At 34.2% G+C, this 25,299-nt stretch overlaps 1 protein-coding gene across 1 annotated transcript in view; it reads right to left on the reverse strand.

Moving 5' to 3' along the window:
- Positions 1-25,069, reverse strand: part of CATSPERB (cation channel sperm associated auxiliary subunit beta) — a 101,107-nt gene extending 76,038 nt beyond the window's left edge. The window contains exons 1-5 of the mRNA XM_072963623.1: positions 24,980-25,069; positions 23,852-23,930; positions 13,131-13,219; positions 10,996-11,136; positions 7,162-7,222 (exon numbers count right to left, since the gene is read on the reverse strand). Of these exons, the coding sequence (XP_072819724.1) occupies positions 7,162-7,222; positions 10,996-11,136; positions 13,131-13,219; positions 23,852-23,930; positions 24,980-25,000 (391 nt within the window). The 5' untranslated portion in view covers positions 25,001-25,069. The remainder of the gene's footprint in view (positions 1-7,161; positions 7,223-10,995; positions 11,137-13,130; positions 13,220-23,851; positions 23,931-24,979) is intronic.
- Positions 25,070-25,299: the final 230 nt, after the last annotated feature.

Raw genomic sequence — 25,299 nt, forward strand, 5'->3', positions numbered from 1 at the left:
GGTTATATAATGAATAAAGGGGGGCAATACATATGATAAGGGGGAAATCAACTCACAAAAAAGACATGACAGCCCTAAATGTGTACATGCCTAACAGAGCTTCAAAATACATGAATCAAAAGCTAATAAAACTGAAAAGAGAAATAAATAAATCCACAATTATAGTTGGATATTTCAACACTCCTAAGTAACTGACAAAAATCAGTGAGGATAGAGAGAGAAGTTGAACACCACCACCACCCAATGACCTAGTCAACATTTACAGAGCACTCCAACTAAGAACAGCAAATAGTCTTTTCAAGTGCATGTGGAAGATGAGCCAAATAGGCCATAAAAAAATCTTAACAAATTTTCACACAAAATATGTTCTCACAAGATAATAGAAGTAATCTATAAAAATCAATGACAGAAAGATAAGATATCTGGGAAATCCCCCAATATATGGACATTTTACAACCCATGTCTACATAAATACAAAATAGAAAATATTTTGAATTGGAAGAGAATAAAAACACAACATACCATAATTTATGAAGTACAGATAAAGCAGTCCTGAATAGAAATACATAGCAGTAAAATATTTATGTTAAAAATGGAAAGATCTCAAATCAATTATCTGAAGCAGAGACTGAGCAATATTAACAGCCTTATAAAATGTCAAACAGTAAATATTTGGGGCTTTGTGGGACATATGGTCTCTGTCACAACACTTTAACTCTGCTAGCATAAAGGCAGCTATAGAAAACAAATGGTTATGGTTGTTTTCCAATAAAACTTATTTACAAAAACAGGCAGCAGGCCAGATTTGTCCTGCAAACTAGTTTGCCAACCCCTGATTTAAAGGTTCCATCTTAAGAAACTAGGAAAAAAGGAGCAAATGAAACCCAAAGCAAGTAGAAGGATGAGATAAAGAATGGAATCAATAAAATGAAGAACAGAAAAACAGTATTACAATCAATGAAATCAGAAAATGCTTCTTGGAAAGAATCAGAAAAATTGATGGATTTCTGCCAGATTGATCAAGAAGGAAATAAAGATACAAATAACTCATATTAGAAATGAAATAGGGAACATCACCACAGACCCTTTAAGGTTAATAAAAGAGTATCACAAAAACCCTTATGCCATAAATTCAACAATTTAGATGAAATGGACAAGTTCCTTGAAAGATACAAACTGTTAAAACTCACTTAAGAAAAAACAGAAAACTTGAATATTCCCATATCTATTAAGGAAATTGAATTTGTTCTTAAAATTCTTCCCACAAAGAAAACTCCACACCCAGAAATCTTCTAATGGTGAATCCTGCCAAACATTTGAAAAAAAGATCTACGAAATCTACAAAAATTCTTCCCATGATATAGGAGGGAACTGTGCCCAGCTCTTATTTATTTTCCTTTTTAGAAATGAGGTTTATTTTCGTTGCAATTTAGAGATTTTGTACTGACTTTTTCCTCCATCCAGGTTTACCTGCCAGTCAGGATTTCAAAACCCACAACAAACAAATCAAACACCTGTGGGATTCTGAGCAGCGCCCACCTGAGTTTCATTTTGGCAATTAAATCAGGACTCCCTTTCAAAGAAGTTTCTGAGTAAAACCCTGTATTTCCTAGAATGAGACTCCTTGTTTTTCCACCCTGAAATCACCCACTTGAAAAGCAGACCCAGCAACCCAAGCTTTCAGAACTCCTTCCCAATATCACCACATAAATCACTCTTACTCTAGCAACTGTTCAGTTAATGGCCCCCAAATTTCCTTTCATTAACAGAGGGCTTCAGGGCAAGACAAAGTTTCTCTTAACACGGCCGTGGGCTCCTGCCAACTGTCTTCCATAGGAATCAGTAATACTTCACCCTCAGAGTCCTGGGGATGACCTCAGCTACCAAGAAGAGCCAGATTCCACCTGAGAGGAATTTGGACAGATTCCTTACTGGTCCCAGCACTGATGTCAAACTCAGAAACAATGAATTCACTCTTTACTCATAAACATTGTCATAACATAAACATTAACAATGAGGCTACCGTAAAACTTAGAAGCCAACCTTTCTGCTCAGATTCCTGGATAAAAACGATTTTTTAGAATCTGCCTAATTCAAACAAAACGATGTTTATTAAAAATAAAATCAAGAGGGGAGGGTATAGCTCAGTGGTAGGCATCAGGTCCTGTGTTCAATCCCTGGTACCTCCACCAAAAGTAATGAATAGATAAACCTAATTACTCCCCCCAAAATTATTTTAAATAAATAAAATCAAGAAATAGTCAGATGTTTCTGGTGAAAGCTTGGTAAAAAATGGATTCCAGTATGATTATAAAAGATCTAGATATGTTCTTTTGATTATGGGGAATGCAATGCTATCAGCCCCTTACATAAGCCCTCCTGAATTCATTAGTAGACAGCATTTCAATTCAGAGACCAAAGTGAAAATACCTTTGAAAGGAAAACAGTAATGCAGCTGGGAAACCATGTGCTTCTTGGCGATCATTTTCCCACCCACCACGAGCTTGGGTTTTCTGGTAAGGTCATCTGCTTTCCAGTCAAACACATTCTTGAAGTCTTCGGGAACAGAGGAACGGAGACGTGGAGTCTGGGCAGCTGTGTTCCTCGTTTCATATCTGGGGCTCAAGAGCTAACAGTAGGATCCTGCAGGACTCATGAAATGTTCCCCAGGATGATGAAGATTCTAAAGCTCAGTAAGAACTCAAGGCTCTTATCACCTGTACTGGGTTGCCTGGACTCCTCCCCAAAGGCCTGAGCACCCTTCCTGAAAGTGTGAAGTTGAGCACCGCCCCCAGTGTTCATTAGTAGCATCAGGAACAGCTGAGCAACTCCTTTTATAATGCCAGCACTACCAGACAACAAAAGGAGGTAAAGACTTTACAAAAAAGTAAAACTCCACGCTGATAATCCCAAGAACCTAGTAGCCAAACGAGTCCAGCCATACATAAAAAGGCTAACACATCATAAGGAAGAGTTGTTTATCATAGGATTGAAAGGCTGGTTCAGAATTCAAAAATGAATCAATGAAATTCTCTATCAGAGGATGAAAAGAAAATCCTGATAATCATCTCAATAGATGCAGAAAGAGCATTTAACAAAATTCAACACCAATTCACGAACTCAGCAAACTAGGGGAACAGAAGGGAACTTCCTTAACCTGACAAAGGGCCCATTCCTATTCAACATTGTACTGGAGGTCCTACCAGTACAATGAGGCATAAGTAAGTAAATAAATAAATAAATAGAGTACATATTGGAATGGAAGAAATGAAATTATCTCTATTTCTACATGGATGATTACTCACATAGAAAATTCCAAAGAATATACAAAAGACTACCAGAATCAAAAAGTGAATTTAACAAAGTTGCAAAATTTAAGGTCAATCTACAAACATCAATTGTATATTTACATATAATCAATGAACAATTGGAAATTAAAATATTAAAAATAACCATTTAAAATAATGCCAAACCCATGAAATACTTAAATATAAATTTTTTAAAAGTATATGCAATATCTCTATGCTGAAAACCACAAAACCCGGATGAAATAAATCAAAGGAGATGTAAATAGAGCGAGATATACTGTGTCTGTGGATTGGAAGACTCAATATTGTTAAGATGTCAATTCTCCCAAAACTATAGATTCAGTGCAATCCTAATTTTAAAAAAATCACAGCAGAATATTTTGCAGAATTAAACAAATCGATTGTAAAATTTTCATGGGAAGGCAAAAGAACTAAAAGAACCACAGAAAAAGAAGATCAAAGTTGAAGGATTAATATTACTTGTTATAAGCTTATTATTTATAAAGCTAAAGTAATCAAGACAGTGCAGTATTGGGAAGGACAGAGAGCCCAGAAATAGCAACGCAGTGGAGGACAAAATAGCTTTTACAACAATGGTGCTGGAATAACTGGTTATCCATATTCCTCCCAAATTAACCTCAGTCCATATATGTACAAAAATTAACTCAAATTCAGTAATAGACATAAATATAAAACCTAGAACAATAAACTTCTAGAAGTAAAGGGAGGAGAATTTTTTTGTAAGCTTGGGTTAAGCAAAGATTTCTTAGGTATAATGCCAAATGTACAATCCATAAAATTAAAAACTGATAAATAAGACTTCATCAGAATTGAAAACTCTGATCTGCAAGGGATATTCTTAAGAGATGAAAAATACAAGCCATAGACTGGGAGAAAATATCTGTAAATCACATACCTGATGAAGGAGTTGTATCCAGAATATATAACGAACTTGCAAAATATTTGAAAATTCACCAAATGGCAAATAAGCACCAAAAAAGATGCTCATTGTCATTAGTTATTAGGGAAATGTGAATTAAAACCATAATTAAATGCCATTATGCACCTATTAGAATGACTAAATTAAGTACATGTATTTATACATATCAAGAAATATTTATATGTATACATATACATACTGTAAAAATATACATATATGTATAAATATATATATGTGTGTGTGTATGTATATATACATATATACAAACATATACACACACTTATACCAAGTGCTGGTATGGATCCAGATAACCTGGTGGTGAGAATGCAAAATGATACAGCTACTTTAGAAAACAGTTTGACAACTTCTTATAAAGTTAAATTTACACTTACCATGTAACACAGTAATCCTACCACCCGGTATTAGCCAAGTGCAATGAAAATTTATGTTCACACAAGAATCTTTATCAGAATGCTTATAGCAGCTTTTTTCATAATTGTCAAAAACTAAAAAATCCAAATGCCCTGCAACAAAATTAACTATGGTACATCCATACAGTGGAATACTACCCAATAAGAAAATGGAAGAAACTACAACACAGATGAATCTCAAATGAATTATGGTAAGTGAAAGTAGCCAGACTCAAAAGACTACATACATATTCATTGATTCCATTTATATGACTCTGGAATAGACAAAATAATAGAAACAGAAAAATCTGTGGTTGCTGGAGCCTGGGAGACAGAGAGTTGACTACAGGTGGGTTAATTTTATTGGATAATGGGACTGCGCTAAATCTTGACTGGTGATTACACAATTGTATACATCTGTGAAAACGTATGGATATAGGCACTAAAAAGGGTATATTTTACTGAATGTAAATTATATTTTATTTTAAAGTGAAAAAAAAAGAACAAATTGTGACATATAAATCAAGAAGGGACTCTTTTTTCAACAGTTTTATGTAGTTCAAACTTCAAACTGCCTTCACTACTTTCTAGCTATCTCCAAATCTCCATATGGCTCCATAGGCCTCAGTTAAATCATTTAAAGATGGAGATAATAACAGTACCTAACACATAGTGAGTAATAAATGAATTAAGATAGGTAAAGTGTTTAGAGTTATGCTAGAAATACAATAAGAATTCAATAAATGCTACCTGCAAGTTCTACTACTACTGGTGATTATATTGCTACCTTTGTTGTTATGTTACCTAAAATATCCTTCCCAAGAATTTTACAGATACATGATACTCAAATTCATGGCAAGGAGGCAAATAAGATACAATTAAGGAGGGAAAAGTGAGTGAGAAAATCTGATTGCCTTTCCCTTGAACATTTTCTTTCCTGATTTCTAGCATATTACTAATATTAGACCACCCTCTTTTTTTAATATTACAAGTTAAAATATATTTCTTTTTACTCAATCCAAGGAAATGTATAAAGACAAGCACAGATCATTTGATCTCTTTTCATAAAATGCTTAAGCTCTCAGACCAGCTTTGTTCCTGTCTGGGTAACTTGAGAATCAATGTTTTTCTGAAATTAAAGTTTGTAAATAGAAAAAGTGAAAAATAACAAGTGATCTTCACTTCTTCAGTTGTCAAACTAATGTCAGTATTAGGCCAAGCAGCTAGAACAATCCATCATTAGACTGATGACAGTTAGGTTAGATTTTTTTTTGAAGAAGTAAAATTTTCAGGATGAATTTCTTGAAAAAAGAATCACAAAAAGTTCTGATAGATTAATTTGAAAAAATTGAGATGAATAATGGATAAAAATAGTGATATAATCCGTGTCAGCTGTTATAACACTGGGGCTTCTTTTGCAGTCTTTTCTATATTTTCTGCCTCACTCTCACTTCCCCCCAACCTTTACTCTGTAGGACACACAATTTGATATGTCCTTTAACTACTCCCATACCTAGAGGGGTTGGCCTGTATGGCTCTCCCCTCCCACTGTCCCAATTCCTCATTCCCTGCCATATTTTATTGGCACACAAGTGGATGCTGGATCAACTCCAGGCCAATTGAAGATACTCTCCTGGGAATTTGGCATTGGGTTGGTCCCCTATATATATATATATATATATATATATATATATATATGACAGCAGTGAGGTAGCTTTAGGAAACTAGTCTGCAAGAAAAAAAAATACAGATTTACAGAAAATATATATAAGAGAAACGGTGAAAATATTCCCTGGGTTCTTAATGGTTCTCCATTTCTCCCTTCTAATTCCTTCCTATAATCTGGTTGCGTTTTTGTGTTTGAGTTCCATGACAAAAACAAATTTAGCCTTTTTCCTTAAGTGAAGTCAGGATGGTTTCTGTTTCTTGCACCTACCATATTGAAATAATGTACCCTTTCTCATATTTAAACTATGGGAATGTGTCTTGTGCCTGAAGATCTACTAGCTTAGTTCACTAGCTCAATACTCACAACTTCTGGAATTTGATTTTCCTCCTCTTTCCTTCTGAATATTCAAGTAGCATATAAACTGGGCTGCCACATAGCACTTAATAGTAGATTCCATGGTAAAATAATACATTACATATTATAGCCTATAACATTTTAAAAGTAATGATTCCATTTCATTAAAATTAATTGGTAACTGAATTTCTCAATACTATAATTTTCAAGTTCTAGAACATGAGTTTACTTTAAATAAAAATACTATAAATGCTATATATGTCAGAACCATCTATAATATAATTGCCAGATAAAATACAGGAAGCCTAGTTAAATTTGAATTTCGGATGAATCACAAATAAGTTTTAGTATGTCCCAAATACCATAGGAGACACTTACATGGGATGACAATTGATTTTTAACATAATAAATGTTTTTTCAATTTGGTAAATTTGGCAATCCAGATGCATGAGTAAAAGAATTAATTCAGATCTCTCTTACCTGTATTTTTTGTGATGTTTTCTCTCGGAATATTAATCGACCAATAAACCTGGTCACTGAACTTGAGTAAAGAAGACATCAGAAAACAGTATTTTACCATGTTAATAGCAACATTTATTTCAGCATACTCTATCCTGTATTTTAAAAACTAAAACTAAACAAAAACATCCAATGCATATATCTTTCACCTAGTAATTTCACTCTTGGGAATTTATTAAACTACATTTTACTCACATATGTGTGAAATGAAATATGTTCAAGAATATTTTTATCATTATTTGTGATAGCAAAAGATTGGAAATAACTAAAGTATTCATGATTTATGTGGAAGAATATAGTCACAAAATGGAATATCAGCTGTTCTCTGGTGGCACAAAGCTAAAGCATTTATGGCATTACTAGCTTGATGTGTCAGAAGACAGAGCTTGGTGTTGACAGACAATTTAGGAATTTAGGAGGAAAATTCCAGGAGCAAGGGAACTGCAAAAATGATGATCTAAGAGTTAAATATAAGCTCTTCTCAAATCCTTGGGCAACACAAGTGCAGGGGAGACCCCTAGAAGGCCATGTTAAAAAAGATCAGCAGTAGAAGCTAAAAGAACTAAGCAGAACTAACAGCTGTCCATATGTAAGATCATGTGCAATTTGTGTCAAGGCAACTAATAGCCTTTTAGACCACCACCAACAAAAACAGCAGCAAATTCTTGTAAGAACATAGCAGAATCCAGGGTTGTTACAGCTTACTATTTTCAATGTTCAGTTTTTAACCAAAAATGACAAGACATAAAAAGAAACAGGAACATGTAACAGATATTCAGGAGAGAAAAGACAGACCATAAACTGACTCAGAATGAGTTCAGATACAGATGAAGACTTCAAAGCAGCTATTAGAAATATGTAGATAGATTTAAGGAAAAACGTGTTAATGAGGGAATAGGTAGAAAATCCAGTACCGAAATAAAAAGTATAACAATAAAACCAAATGTAAATAATAAGGCTGAAAAGTATAACTGAAATAAAATATTTACAAATGAGTTCAATAGATTGGAGATGGCAAGAGAAAGAATAAGTGAACTTAGACATATAACAATAGAAATTATTCAATCTGAAAAAGGAGAAAAATGATTAAAGAAAAAATAAAAGCTGTAGAGATCTGTGGGTCAATATCATATATTCCAAAATGTGCATAATTGGAGTCCTAGGCAGGAAAATAGACAGAGAAAGAGGCAGAATATATATTTTTTTGATAAATAGTGGCTGAAGACTTTCCAAATTTGGTTTTGTTACAATCCAAGTAGCTCAGAGAATCCCAATCAGGGTAAATACAAAGAGAATATCTTGAAAGCACCCAGAGAAAAAGGACACATTACATGCAGGGGCCAATAATAAAGTTAACAGCTGACTTCTCATTCAGAAACAATGATGTTAGGTGACATATTCAAAATGCAGAATGACATATTTAAAAGGCTGAAAGGAAATTAAATCACCGAGAAATTCTATATCTGCCAAAACAATCATTCAAAATTAAGGTGACCACTAAAAAACTACTAAAATTTATAAATGAGTTCAGCAAGGTTTCAGGATACAAGCTTACTATAGAAAACTGTTTTTTATACACTTGCAAAGAACAATCTGGAAATAAGATTAAGAAAGCAATTCTCTTTACAAAGGAATCAAAAAAGAATAAAATGTTAGAGATAAATTTAATGAAAGTATAAAACATATACTCTGAAAACTATAAAATAGTATTGAAAGAAATTAAAGAATATCTAAATGAATATTCATGGATTGAAAGATTATTACAATGGCAAACTCTCCAAACTGATCTACAGATTTAACACAATCCCTACCAGAATGCAGCTAGTTTCTTTGTAAAAAAAAAAATGACAAGGTTATCCTAAAATTTTTATGGAAACTAGTGAAATTAATATGGAAACTAGCAAAAACACTCTTGAAAAATAAGAATAAAGTTGGAGGACTCATGCTTCTCAATTTCAAAACTTACTATAAAGTAGCAGTATCAAAACAACATGGCAATGTCACAGGGTAGATGTACAGATCAATGTAATAGATTTGAGAATCCAGAAATAATCCTCACATTAAGAATTGATTGATTTTCAACAAAAGTGCCAAAACAATTCAGTAGGAAAGAGTAATAGTATTTTCAACAAATGGTGCTAGAATAGCTGGATAACCACGTGTAAAATAATGAATGTGGACCCCCGCCACTCCACACCACACACAAAAATGAACTCAAAGTGGATCAAAGACCTAAATGTAAAAGGTTTAACTATGAACCTCTGAGAAGAAAACATAGGGATAAATCTGTATAACCTTGGATTAGGCAATGGTTTCCTATGTATGGCACCAAAAAGAATAGCAACAGAAGAAAAAAAAGATACATTAGACTTCATCAAAAAAAACTGGGGGCATCAAAAGACACTATCATGAAAGTGAAAAATCAACCCATAGAATGGAAGAAAATATTTGCAAATCATATGCCTGTTAAGAGACTTGAGAATATATAAAGAACTTTTACAATCAATAAAAAAAAAATTAAAAATGGTCAAAGAATCTATATAGACACCTCCACAAAGAAGATATTCAAATGGCCAATAAACACATGAAAAGATGCTCAACATTATTAATCATCAGGAAAATGCAAATCAAAACATAGTGAGATAGCATTTTATACCTACTGGGATGGCTATAACAATAAAAAATTTAAAAAAAAAACAGATAATAACAAGTGTTGGTGAGAATGTGGAAATTTGAACCCTAACACGCTGATACTGGGAATGAGAAAGGGTACAACAATTTTGGACAACAGTCTGGCAGTTCCTCTAAAAGTTAGATACAGAGTTACCATACGACTTAGCAATTCCACTTCCTAGGTATATACACAAGAAAAATTTAAAAATGTATTTCCACACAAAAAGTTGTACACAAAAGTTCATAGTAGCATTATTCAAGAGCCAAAAAGTGGAAACAACTCAAATGTCCATCAACTGATGAATTGATAAACAAAATATGGTATCAATACAATGGAATATTATTTGGCAATAAAAAGAATTAAAGTACTGATACATGCTATTCACATGGATGAACACTGTGAAACACTGAAAACATTATGCTAGCTGAAAGAAGCCAGTTACAAAAGACTGCAAATTATATGATTTCATTTATGCGAAATGTTCAGAATAAGCAAATCTATAGGGACAGAAAGTAGATTAGAGGTTGCTCAGGACTGAGGAGTAGAGGATGGAATGGGGAGTGACTGTCAGGGGGTATGGGCTATTTTTGGGGGGTGATGAAAGTGTTTTAATATTAGATAGTAGTGATGGTGGCACACTGTATGAATATACTAAAAAACCATTTAATTGTACACTTTAAATGGGCAAATTGTATGGTATGTAAATTATATCTTAACAAAGTTGTCACCAAAAGAATAAAGGTGAAATAAAGACATATTCAAAGGGAAAAAACTCCCAGAGAATTAATTTCCAGCAGACCTGCAGTGTAAGAAATGCTAAAAGTTCTTCATGCTGAAGGGATATGACACCAGATGGCAACTTATATTTATAGAAAAGAATGAAGAGCAGTGGAAATAGTAAATATGTGAATAAATAGTAAAAATCCATGTTATTTTTCTTTTCTTCTCTTAATTTCTTTAAAAAAAATGACTGCTTAAAGTAAGAAGTATACCAATGTATTATTGAATGTAAACCAAATACAGATGTAATATTACTGGATGAGCTATTTTTAAAAACACATACTAAAAGGAAGAGTATTCTTGTTAGTAACATATCACAGAATAATATAAAATGTAATTACCAAAGTTAAATTGAAGTGAAAGATGCCCATATATGTACTATTTGTGATTCCCAAGCTGGGAGCAAGTCCTTCTGCTGTGAACAAGTTAAGAAATTCCTTTGAAGTAAGCTCGTTTTCAGATTGGAAAAAACACTGGATTTTCTTTAGGAAAGAGGAAAAAAAGTAGTTACAATTTGATAGAGAGAAGCATATTTTATATAAATTTAAAAGTGAGGTGAAATCTATGAAAAGTAGATGCTGCTAAGATTGCTGTCTTTAGTAATTTCAGTCTTTAACTTGAAAAAAAATCTATTTTGAGAAGTACACTTTCAGAACTCAATAGCCTATTATGCTAGTGTCACCATGGGTTTCAATTCATCCTATAATAATCTTTTCTGTCATAGAAATGGTCATAAAGTTATTACACTTAATAAATACAGAATCAAAGCCACATGTTATTATATGTAGAAATTCCTATTTTATTAAAATTATTATTTTGTGTCTAAATAAAAAAGAAGCAAATATATAAAGCAAAACTCAATTTACTGCATTTTATTGACTATTTCCCAGTTTTGAGAAGGCATATGAAAAATACAGCAATCATAAATGGTGGATTTTCCTGAAAACCAATACAGAAAATAAGACCTTTATCTCATTTAGTTTTCCTAGTAGTTAAGATCACTTTAGGCAGGTTACCTATCTGAATTTCAGTTTCCCTATCTATAAAGTGGGGAAACACATTCATTTCAAAGATATTTACTGAGCCCTTACCATGAATCAGGCAGTCTTGTAGGTGCTGAGGAAACACAAGTAAACAAAACAGGCAAAAATCTCTGACCTGTTGGAACTTACATTTTAATGGGGATTCGCAGGGAGATAAGCCCCAAACCTTTTCTTTTGTCTTATCACTTCTCCACAATTTACTGCACTTTGTTAAGATGGTATATAAGCTCCAAATTCTAACCACCCCTTTGAGTTACTCATCATTGATTTCTCCCATGGGTATGCGCATCGCATGTGTAAATAAACTCTGTTTTTATCTCCTGTTTAATCTGTCTTTTCTTAGTTTATTTTACAGGCCCCAGCCACTGAACCTAAGAGGGTAGTTTCAGTACTCCCCTACAGTCCTTATCTTACAGAAGATTAAATGTCATAATGAACATAAACCACCTTGAAAGATGCCTGACACGCAATAACAGTTTATAAATGTTAGCTATCATTTCCACTAATACCTGCTCTAGAACTACCACATCACAATTATCCAAAAAGTAGGTTATAATTCCCTTTGAAAAGGACAAAACTGAGGATCAGAGAAGTTAGGTAACCTGCCCTAGGGTGCATTTACCATATATGGCAGAACCAAAATTTGACCCCAGCTCTGTAGGTCTTTCTTCCTCTAAAGCCCATTCTTTTCCACAATACTTAATCACAAATAAGAAAGACACATTTGACTCAAAGGGCATGCACTTCACAATAGCTGTAAATAAAAAACTAAATATATGTTTGACATATCAAGATGGAACTGGGAACTAAGTCAAAGCAGACTTTAAGATAAGTCTATTTGTCCTCATGGTGTTTTTCTTTGTTTTTGTTATATTTATCATAGATTTTTAGACAATCTGTGCAATTTTTATTAACTTATGTTTTTGTTAGCATTTGTTGCATGACTATTTTAACAGCACATTTTATTTTGCTGTGTTTTTTTTTAATCTGCCATGTTTTGAATCAAAGAAATCAAATCATCCCTTACCCAAAATGACCACTGCAATGTGGTACTTGTTATAAAAGGGAAAGATTTTTTTCTCAAGGTCATGTGAGGTAACGTTCTTTCTCTAACAGGCTACATCTGTCAAACTTCAAATGGACAAATGAGATCTATAAAAAATGAAGATATTACAGCCAATCTTTAAAAAGAGGAAAGTAGTCATTAAAAAAAATGCAAACCATCCAGGGTGTTCAATAGCTAAATAAAATATTTTACCTGATCCAAGAGGAATGAAATAGAAATGATAGAATGGATTGTTATTTATATTGAATTTCACCTCCTCAAGTCTGAAAATAGGAGGTATTTGAAAAGTGTAACAGTGCTACTGGTTTCACACATGGACTTGAAAGGAATATGAGAGGTTGTAACACATGCTATTAGTGGGCCTTACCAAGTCATCAGAAGAAAGATACAACTTGATTATTTCATTCTTTCTGGGGAACCCTTGGCTAGCACAAGCAAAATGTTTCTCCATATCACCTAAATTAAAATATATATATATATTTTAGGTCACCGATAAAGAATTTCCACTAAAAAACTGTATTTTTTAAACTGAGAAAATATTTTTAAAAGAATAAGAATTATAATTGTGTATTTTAAATTCACATTACTCTAGATAAAATTAAAATCTTTCACTTTTTTTTTCATTTTAAAGATACAATATCAGGACACTAAAAAGGAAGATTTGACTGAACTCTAAAATAAAATATAACACACGCTAGGCTATGATACAAATTTTCAGAGGTGGCCAAAAACCAGTTCTTGACTTTTAAACTCCTTAACTTTGGTGAACATATAAAACGGACAGAAATTGGAGATTGGAGACTGCATTTATGTTTTGATAAAGATCTACTGAAATGAATGTGACTCCTCTACCCAAAGTCGGGGGTGGGCACTGGAAGGAAGATCCCTCCTCCTTATCTTGATCTAAAGTGAGTCTCTTGTAGACAGCATAAAGTTGGATCATATGTTTTTATCCATACTACCAATCTCCCTCTGATTGGGGGATTTAATTCATTTATATTTAAAGTAATTACTCATAAGGAGAGATTTCTGTCATTTTGCTGTTAGTTTTTTATAACTTATAACTTTTGTCCTTCATTTCCTGCATTCTTCTTTTGTATTTAGTTGATTTTTTGGTAATAAAACTTGTAAATTTCTTTCATATATATTTCATAGCAATTTTCTTTGTGATTACCATATGGATTACATTTAACATTCTAGAGGTATAGTCACCTTAACTTGAAATTATAGTAGCCCAGCTTTAATAACATACAAAAACTGTGTTCCTTGAGGGGAAGGTATAACTCAGTGGTAGAGTGCATACTTAGCATTCACAAGGTCCTGGGTTCAATCCCGAGTATCTCTATTAAAAAACAAAATAAAATAAATAAATCGAATTATCTCTCCCTGCACCCCCCAAAAAACTGTGCTCCTTTACAGCTCCATCTCCACCTCTTTCAGTTATTGATATCACAAAATTATATCTTTACACATTGTGTACCCCAAACATAAACTAGTAATTCTTTTAAGTGCATTAGTCTCTCAAATTATGTAGAAAACAAGATTTGGAGTTACAAACCAAAGTTACAATGATACTAATTTTTGCACTAATAATTCTTTTCTTTCAATGCATTAGTCTTTTAAATCATGCAGAAAATAAAAAGTGGAGTAAAAATTCATTGTTAGAATAATATAATTGCCCACATATTTACATTTATTGAGATCTTTATTTCTCCCTACAGCTTCAAGTTACTGTCAAGTATCCTTTCGTTTTCCCTTGAACATTTTTTAAAGGGCGTCTAGGGGTAACAAACTCCCTCAACTTTTGTTTATCTGGGAATGCTTTAATTTATTCCTCACTCTTAAAGGACAATTTCCCCAGATATAGGAATCTTGGGTGCAGGTGTTTTTTGTTTGTTTGTTTGTTTGTTTTTGTTTGTTTGTTTTAGCAATTTGAGTATATCAGTCCATTGCCTTCTGGCCTCCAAATTTCTGATGAGACTTTTGGTGATTATCTAACTGAGTATCTTTTCTATGTGGTCATGCACTTCTCTCTTGCTGTTTTCAAGATTGTCTCTTTATATCACTGATGAATATAGACACATAAATCCTTACCAAAATATTAGCAAATAGAATCCAACAGCACATAAAAAATATTATACATCATGATCAAGTGGGGTTCATCCCAGGGACACAAGGGTGGTTCAACATACACAAATCAATCAATGTAATACATCACATCAACAAGAGAAAGGACAAAAATCACATGATCATCTCAACAGATGCAGAAAAATCATTTGATAAAATTTAACACCCATTTATGATAAAAACTCTCAAATGTAAAAAGTGGGTATAGAGGGGACATATATCAACATAATAAGAGCTATATATGACAAACCTACAGCCAGCATAGTACTCACCGGTGAAAAACTCAAAAGCTTCCCACTAAAACCTGGGACAAGATAAGGCTGCCCATTATCACCACTCCTATTCAACATAGACTTGGAAGTTCTAGCCACAGCAACCAGGCAAGAGAGAGAAATAAAAGGGATCTAAACTGGAAAAGAAGAGGTAAAAGTGTCACTATATGCAGATGACATGGTACTATATGTAGAAAACCCTAAAAGGTCCACACAAAAACTACTAGAAATAATCGAAGAATTCAGCAAGGTAGCAGGTTACAAGATTAATGTTCAAAAATCAGTTGCATTTCTTTTACTAATGATGAATCAACAGAAAAAGAAAGTAAAGAAATAATCCCCTTTAAAATAGCACCCAAAGTAATAAAATACCTAGGAATAAATCTAACCAAGGAGGTGAAAGACTTTTACATGGTAAACTATAAAACATTGATTAAGGAAATTAAAGAAGACTTTAAAAAATGGAAAGATATCCCATGCTCCTGGATTGGAAGAATCAATATTGTTAAAATGTTCATACTGCCCAAGGCAATCTACAAATTTAATGCAATCCCTATCAAATTACCCAGGACATATTTCACAGAACTAGAACAAATCATAATAAAATTTATATGGAAACACAAAAGACCTAGAATTGCCAAAGCATTGCTGAAGAAAAAGAAAGAGGCTGGAGGAATAACTCTCCCAGACTTCAGACAATACTATAGAGCTACAGTAATCGAAACAGCATGGTATTGGTACAAAAACAGACATATGGACCAATGGAACAGAATAGAGAGCCCAGAAATGAACCACAAACCTTTGGTCAACTAATCTTTGACAAAGGAGGCAAGAATATACAATGGAATAAAGACAGTCTCTTTAGCAAATGGTGTTGGGAAAACTGGACAGCAGCATGTAAATCAATGAAGCTAGAATACTCCCTTACACCATACACAAAAATAAACTCAAAATGGATCAAAGACTTAAACATAAGACAAGATACAATAAACCTCTTAGAAGAAAATATAGGCATAACACTATCTGACACACATCTCAAAAATGTTCTCCTAGGGCAGTCTACCTAAGCAATAGAAATAAAAGCAAGAATAAACAAATGGGACCTAATTAAACTTTCAAGCTTCTGCACAGCAAAGGAAACCATAGTAAAACAAAATGACAATCTATGGAATGGGAGAAAATTTTTGCAGATGAAACTGACAAAGGCTTGATCTCCAGAATATATAAGCAGCTCATACGATTTAATAAGAAAAAAACAAACAACCCCATCCAAAAATGAGCAGAAGACCTAAATAAGCAATTCTCCAAGGAAGAAATACAAATGATCAATAGACACATGAAAAAATGCTCAATATCACTAATTATCAGAGAAATGCAAATCAAAACTACGATGAGGTATCACCTCACACCAGTCAGAATGGCCATCATTCAAAACTCCACCAATGACAAATGCTGGCGAGGCTGTGAAGAAAAGGGAACCCTCCTACACTGCTGGTGGGAATGCAGTTTGGTGCAACCACTGTGGAAAACAGTATGGAGATTCCCCAAAAGACTAGGAGTAGACTTACCATATGACCCAGTAATCCTGCTCCTGGGCATATATCCAGAAGGAACCCTACTTCAAAAAGACACCTGCACCCCAATGTTCATAGCAGCACTATTTACAATAGCCAAGACATGGAAACAGCCTAAATGTCCATCAACAGATGACTGGATAAAGAAGATGTAGTATATTTATACAATGGAATTGTATTCAGCCATAAAAAAGACAACATAACACCATTTGCAGCAACATGGATGTTCCTGGAGAATGTCATTCTAAGTGAAGTAAGCCAGAAAGAGAAAGAAAAATACCATATGAGATTGCTCATATGCGGAATCTTAAAAAAAAAAAAAAAGAACATAAATACAAAACAGAAATAGACTCATAGACATAGAATATAAACTTGCAGTTGCCAAGGGTGGGAAGTGGGAAGGGATAGACTGAAAGTTTAAAATTTGTAGATATTGACAGGCATATGTAGAATAGATAAACAAGATTATATGGTATAGCACAAGGAAATGTATACAAGATCTTGTGGTAGCTCACAGTGAAAACAATATGACAATGAATATATGTATGTTCATGTATAACTGAAAAATTGTGCTCTACATTGGAATTTGACACAACATTGTAAAATGACTATAACTTAATAAAAAATGTTTAAAAATAAAATTAAAAATAACAAAGTAATTAGACTATTTAAAAAAAGATTGTCTCTTTATCTTTGGCTTTTGAAATTTTGATAATAATGTGTCTTGGTGTGGGTCTGTGTGAGTTTATCTTACTTGGAGTTCACTTAGCTTCCTAGATATTCATATATTATATATATATTCATGTCTTTCATTAAATTTAGTAGGTTTTTAGCCATTATTTCTTCAAATCATCTGTCACTCTCTCTCTTCTGTTACTCCCACAATGTGTATGTTGGTCCACTTGATGGTGTCCCACAAGTCCCTTACATTCTGTACACTTTTCTCCAATATTTTTTCTTTCTGTTCCTGAGACTTGATAATTAGAATTATCTTATCTTCAAATTCAGATTTTTTTCTTGTACCTGCTCAGATCTGCTTTTGACTCCCTCTAGTGAGTTTTTCATTTTGGTTATTGTACTTTTCAGCTCCTGCATTTTTTCTTGGTTTCTCTTTAAGTTTTCTATCCCTCTATTGATATTTCCATTTTGTTCATACATTGTTTTATTGACCTCCTCCACATCTTCCATTATTTGTTTGTTTGTCTATATTTAACAGGTTGATTTAAAATCTTTGTCTAATAGAGAAATCAGACCTCTTTTGGGGACAATTTCTGCTGATTTATTTTTTTCCTTTGAACAGGCCATATTTTCCTGTTTCTTTGTATGCTTTGTAGTTTTTTGTTGAAAACTGGACATTTGAATCTAATAATGTGGTAACTCTGAAAATCAGAGTCTTCCAATTCCCCAGGCTTTGCCTTTTTTGTTATTGTTTTTGTTTATTTTTTTTTAATTGTTGCAGGCTGTCTCTGTACCAAGGATCAACCTCAGGTATAAAATTATGGTCTTCTTAGGTCTTTACTGAGCCTTTCTTTCCCTGGGCTTGCATAGTCATTTTCTAATTTATCCCCGTATATCCCCATATATGTTGTTTTTGAATGTCTTAGTCTTTAGGCGGGCTCCCAAAGGGGACAACATGATAAATGAAAGAGTGGATGAAAGGGCACTGGCCCTGTAAGTCCCTTGAAAATTACTTCCGCTGAGGGAGAGGGGCTTACAACAATGAGTGGAGGTACAACAACAATGGCTGCTGCCTCTTTGCACGTCTGTGATCAGAAGCAGTAATCAGCAATCAAGAGCCCAGATCCTCCATATTTGGAAAACAGGGTCCTTTTTGCTCACCCTGGCTTCTTCAAGCTATGTGCAACTGCCCCAGGAACATATGCACAGTTGCTTGTCATGGAGCTGAGGCTGGGGGTTGGGTAGCTTCCATTGTGATAACAGTTGACAATAACTGAAATTAATTGCAATGTACTATCCAAGACTTCCCTTGGAAGCTGCAAGCCTTTAATAGACTCCAGAGTTCCAAAACAGGTACATTAGGCAGATTCTGCCAGTGCAATTGTTGTCCAGGTAGAGAGACAGATTTCTGGCACTTCCTACTCTGCCGTCTTCCAGGAATCCTCCATCTCTTCTCCTTATCTTGAGTCTGAGGAAAGAGGCTTTGACAGGACCCTCAGCAAGGTAACATGTATTCCTCTAACTTAGGGTATAAATTCAGACTCCTTCTTGGAAAAAGGCAAATGATTTGATGGAGAGGATAGAAGATGGTTTGATGGGAAGGAAGTGGTTCTGTTGTGAGTCCTGCATAACCCAAATTTTCTGCAGAATGCTTCCTGTGGGCCAGTTGTGAGAAATAACTAGCATAAGGTCATCAGGTCATCCAGGGTCCTGTCCTCAAAGGTCTCTCTAAGTGGGAACTAGATCTCAGCAGAAAGAATTTGAAGGTACAGACAGATTTTTAGGAGCTTATGAAGGAATAAATAATCAGTTGGAACAGAGAAGCTTTTGCCCTGTTAGAACTGTAATGTAATGGAAGGGAGGGGGTTCTCAAGGACCCAGGCAAGAGCCCAGAGACTGAGGGTCAAATTTACACAACTGCTGGATCCAGAGAGGGCTGATGTCAGATGGTTACCTTAGAATCAGTTAGGTAAGAACTGCTATATCTTTGCCTTCTCTCTCCCTGCCTACAGCCCTGTGGCAGGAAGAGTCAAAACTCAAAGTTAGCAAGGTGATAAAAAGGAATCTAAACTTCAGCTGGAGAAAAGGAAAAGCTGACCTTAACCCTTCTTCCCAAAATACAGGCTTCCCACCTGCATGGACCCAATCGAGAAGAAGGGAAGAAGCTTCTATTACAAAATACGAGTTCAGTTTTGACTATTACACAAGCTTGGATATTTTAATTACAACAATTGCAATGCAAAACTGTATTTTATAATTTGAAATCACTGGAGAACTGTTCAAATAACCTAACTACAACCAAAAAAGACATGAGCCTGCCCACATATTCATCCAGGGACAGAGGAAGCACTAACCCCAAGGAGTGCAAGATAAAAATGTTTTCCTTACGATTGTATGTTATTCATCTTGTTTGCACAACATAACAGTTTTTGAATGCTGTTCCAAAAGTCCTATAAGTAAACTTATCTATGCAAGTATCACAAACATGGCTTAAAATACATTTTGAGGTTATAATGATAAGTAGTTTTCAAATCACTTTCAATATATACCTTCACTTTGTCCATATCTGACTATGCTACCAGATCTATTTTTTTAGTTATAATTTGATTCTAAAGGCCAAATCACTTCTCTGCTTAAAAATTGGTACTGACACACCATTTCCCAATTAATAAACACCTTAAATGGAGAGAAGCTAAGCAGAAGGAAACTAACTGCTTTGAATAACATACCCTGAGCCAGACTCTGGGTTTACATGTCACCATGTGCCAGATGTATTGCTCTCCCATTTTTAGAGAAGACTAAACCAAGACTCAGGAAGATTCAGTTCTTGCTCAAGGTCAACCGACTCAATAGTAAGTCAGGTTCAAACCTCGCTATTTCCATCTCTAAGAGTCATCCTCTATTCATCCTGGTAGATAGTCTTTAGATTTTTATTTTTTAACTTAAGTGGGTTTTTTTGGAGGGGGTTAGATAATTAGGTTTATTTATCTACTTTAATGGAGGTACTGGGGATTGAACCCAGGGCCTTGTGCATGCTAAGCAGGGACTCTACCACTAAGCTACACCCTCCCCCACTGCTAGTTTTTAAAAGGCCAAGCCCCTCTACCTGATACCCTTGCACACAACCTACACTCCAGCACCCCTGGAGCAATCATGAGGTTCTCCCTACTTTTATTCTCTGCCTCAACTTTTAACACATTTTAAGATGCCATTCAAGTAGAAGCTTTTTCTATTATTTGTCTCAGCAAACCTAGTCAATTTGTCCTTTATACTTTGGTAGCATTTTGTGAATTATGTCCTCAAGTCAACAGGCTCTTTTGAGCTTGGGTTGTGAATGAGGAGGCAGAAAAAAACACAAGAGATACTGTGGTGAGAGACAGAGAAGGAATTCCAAACCCTCATACCCTTGCCTAGAAATTCTCAGATTACAGAGTTTTCTAGATTTTGTTTTAAAATGTAAGACAAAAAGAATTACTTTTTTTTGTGAGCATTTAAAGGAAAGATATGCCAGAGAAGTTACATTTCCAACAGTATATCACTTTAACATGACTCAAAACATAAAGGGAAACTATACAAGTGTAATCACTGAGGACTGTCCGGTTTGATTAGGGTAAGAAAACCGCCCTGGGACAAATTTATAGAAACACACCATCTATGGATTCATTCATTGTTCTATCCACAGTTACACAGTTGCAGCAATTGACAAAGACTCTCTCCTTGACTCAGTTTAGCCAGGCTCTCTAAGCCCTCTTCTCCACTAGGCCCCTTCCTTGCTAGGCCTGCTTAGCTATTTTCACAAGAATCTTGCTAAGCCACCTAGAGAGAACCTTCTGTCCTTGATGTCTGATCACTCTCAATACCTATTCATGTTCCTCGTCTCCCACTATGTACCCAGGTGGTCATGCAGGCCTGTCCTTTGCAAAAATCCTGTTTCATTAGTTTAGCAAGAATCCCCCCTCCTCTTGATGTCTCCTCTTAGTAACTTTCCATCCACCAATATTCCCCCCCGACACTGAGTCTATTCCTTGGCTATAAATCCTCACTTGCCCATGCTGTATTTGGAAATGAGCCCAGTTCTATACTGAGATCTTTCTTCCTCAGTTGCAGTAGTCCCTGAATAAATTGTGGTTTTACAGCTTTAAATACTGTCCAGCTCTGGCTTTCTTTGGCACAATGAAGTTGAAACCAGATGCAGCAAAAATACTGAAGGACATCATAGATGAGGCAGCTTTCATAGCAAACATGGGTTTTGATGGTTTATAATAGCAAAGTACTTTTTAAAAAATTGTCTAATTTAAAGATAACTTAAGGATTTTTTACATTACTTTTAAAAAATGTTCTAAAGTTTCTGATTTTTCTGACCATTCTGACAAATGGCTGTCAGGAATATGCTGACAGATATTTTCAAAACAGTAGCTCAGGATTCAATCTATCCTTTCAAATTAAAGGTTCATTTGAACAATGAACATGAAATTAAATATCTTAAGAAATGTGTGTTGTTGAGAGAGCATTCTGAATGCAGCTGGAAATGTTTACATCATTGTGTGATTTTTGTTGCTGGAAATCTCATAAATATATCATCTATAAAAATCATCATACCTGCACACTTTAAAAACCTGAAGGTAGAATTTTTTTACTCAATTTAAATCTTTCAAATGAAGAATTTCAATGAAGTTTGAAAAACCATTTGTTTAAAATGGGGGAAAAAATTGATTGACATAAAGAAAGATGGAAGCTTACTAAAATTTTTTCAATAAAAACCTTTACAAAATTGCTAAATGAGATTGAAAAAATGAGTACCATGATTTACTTGGTTAAGCCAATGCAAACTTACTCAATTTAGATACACGAAAAATTGTGAAGTTTTTTTAATAGATAATTAAAGTCAAAAACCAAAATAAATTAAATTAGAGCCAGATATTCCACTCTCCATAAAGTTTGATTCCAAGATTTTTAAAAATAGATTCAAATTATTGTTCTCACTAAAATTCTTAAAATTTCAAAGAATTTTATGTTGATAAATACACTATAATAATTTCAAAAGATTAGTTCATCCTTTTTCATCTACTTTTAATTTCTCTTTTTCATGTAGGTTTATAAGGTACACAGTATATTAGTACAGTAGTACAAGTACATTATTTAAAAATAAATATGCAAATATTGGGGAATTAAGCTTAATATATATATTTTTTTTACTGATGCAGTACATGACCAAAAGACTAAGTTCATAACTGAATATCTGATGTAAACTGTGATGGTCTTCTGTCTGTTCTCTCTGCTTCCCATCTCTCCCTCCATCTGTTTACTTTACTCAATGCTGCCATGTTAATCTTTCTAAACTATAGCTATGATATAGCACTTCCTTGCCCAGTCATTTTAAATGACTTCCCAATGACTACAGACTAAAGTCCAAATTCCTTAGCCTGGCATTCAAGTACCTCTAATATAAGACAATTTGCTATCTTTCCAAAATATTTTACTTCTTCTATCCCTTTATTCTAGTCAAACTAAACTACTGCCCCCCACCACGTTCTGTGGTTTCCTACCTCCACAACATTATTCATCACTTCCCCAGGTGCCGTCTTTGTAGGATACACTTCCCCATGCATGAATAGATAAATGTTAACCATTTGGGGGACTTACCTTTTGTGCAAAGCCTTCTCTGATACCCACCCCTGCTCCAGCTGGAAGTAAACTCTCCCTTTCCTGAAATCTCATAAATTTGCCTGTGACTCTCCAATCTTAGATTATATTCATACTTGTGTAATATGTTCTCTGATAGGATACAAGGACTCAACTGGTTCATCCCAGAACTCACCCATTTCTGCAACACACTCATGTGTAGAGAGAGCCTGAGTCTTTCTCTCCATCCACTGAGCCAACAATTTTTTTTCAGCATCTACTGTGTTCTAGTAGATTCAGTTCAGGATACATAGAATCTATACAATCTGCACAAATGAAGGTGGATTTGTCTTGCTCCTTTTACAAAGTTTTCCACTGTGAAAGTCCTATTGACTAATTTAATCCATGTGTTAATTTCAGAAAGTTCCCATCTACTAGTCTTATAATTCAGTTTATAGTTCATACTACATGCAACCATTCATAGAGGAAAAATCAAAAAGATCTATCCAAATAATTAAAGTTTCACAAAAAAAATGCTCCTTAAAATTTAAATATCCTATGACTTATAAGTAATGAAACTCTATAACAAAAGCATTTTCCCAATGCACACAACTTAATAACAGTAGTTTCACAATGATATTATTAGAAACCTCTGGATTATAGTACAATAGATAATACCTGGGAAAAATTAGAAGGTAAGGTAAAGAAGAAGTACTAAAAGAAAAATATTTTAACTGTTACTGAGGAAGCTGTATAAAGGGGAAATCCTGAGAAGCTTTTCTTTATTTTAGAGAGTAAGAGAATCTGAAACTTACCTTTATTATATGTTATTCCTGATGAAAAATTAAACAAGTTCAAAAGTAAAATTATAACATATAAAAGTGGCAAGTCCATCTGTTGGAGGAAATAAGAATTATTTCTATACAATTACTCTGAACATACTTTTGAGTACCTTTTGCTATAAACAACTGCATAGTAAATAAATCATTTCCTCCTTTAAACTAAAAATATTTCTCATTATGAGGCAAAAGCAGACAATATAACAGTCGACTAAGCTCTTCACTTACTCATTAATTGGCATTAAAACTACAATGAGGTATCACCTCATACAGGTCAGAATGGCCATCATTAAAAAGTCCATGAATGATAAATGCTAGAGAGGGTGTGGAGAAAAGGGAATGCTCCTACACTGTTGGTGGGAATGTATTTTGGTGCACTCACTATGGAAAACAGTAGGATGATTCCTTAAAAAACTAAAAATAGAGTTACCATATAATCCAGCAATCCCACTCCTGGGCATATATCCAGAGAAAACTCCAATTCAAAAAGATACATGCATCTTAATGTTCATAGCAGCACTATTTACAACAGCCAAGACATGGAAGCAACCTAAATGTCCATCAACAGATAATTGGATAAAGAAATTCTGGTGTATATGTATACAATGGGATAGTACTCAGCCATAAAAAACAATGAAATAATGTCATTTGCAGCAACATAGATGGACCTAGAGATTATCTCATGGTTAGAGCAAAAGCACAGACTTTGGCCTAAAACCAGCTCAGCTCATTGAGATGTTCAGTCTTTGGAAAGTTCCTTAACTTCTTGGAGTTCACTTTCTATTCAGTAAAACTGGGATAACACTTCATAGGGTTGTTGAGAGAATTAAAAGAATAGTACACTTAAAACATCTAACAGCTACTTTACACAGAATAAGCACTTGATAAATACTAGCTCTGAACCCATGTCTTTATATACTGACCATGTCTTCATACTCATTACACTCTTCTACTCACTCTTAGCAGTCAAATTACCTCCAGTTATGATTCCCACTTAATGCTTATGAGTTTCATATAATGCTCAGATATAGGTCACATATCTGGACATATGCTATTCTCTGGCACCAAATAAATATTGTGAATTGTCCCAAAGGAGGAACCTACCTCCCCCACCATATGGTTCATTTGTAGTTACTCTCTCCATAGAATAGTGATTACACTGTAAATTCATATTACAGGGAGCCCTTATTTCTTACTGTAATTCTCTTTTAATGGGATGCCCAAGCAGTTGCACTTCTCCTTTTTATATTTCCCCAAGCTTTCTTCCACAGAGGTTGAGAAAGAAGACCTCAAATTAGGAACTGATTTTTCAGTTTACTGGTTTAGCCGTCCAGTTAACTTTGTCAACAGCCAATCAGCTGCTACCAAGTACAGAAGCATGCTTAGAAAATCTAAAGGACAGGCAGTTGGAATTTCCAATTAAC

The sequence above is a fragment of the Vicugna pacos genome, chromosome 6, assembly GCF_048564905.1.
Source record: "Vicugna pacos chromosome 6, VicPac4, whole genome shotgun sequence".
NCBI lineage: Eukaryota > Metazoa > Chordata > Mammalia > Artiodactyla > Camelidae > Vicugna > Vicugna pacos.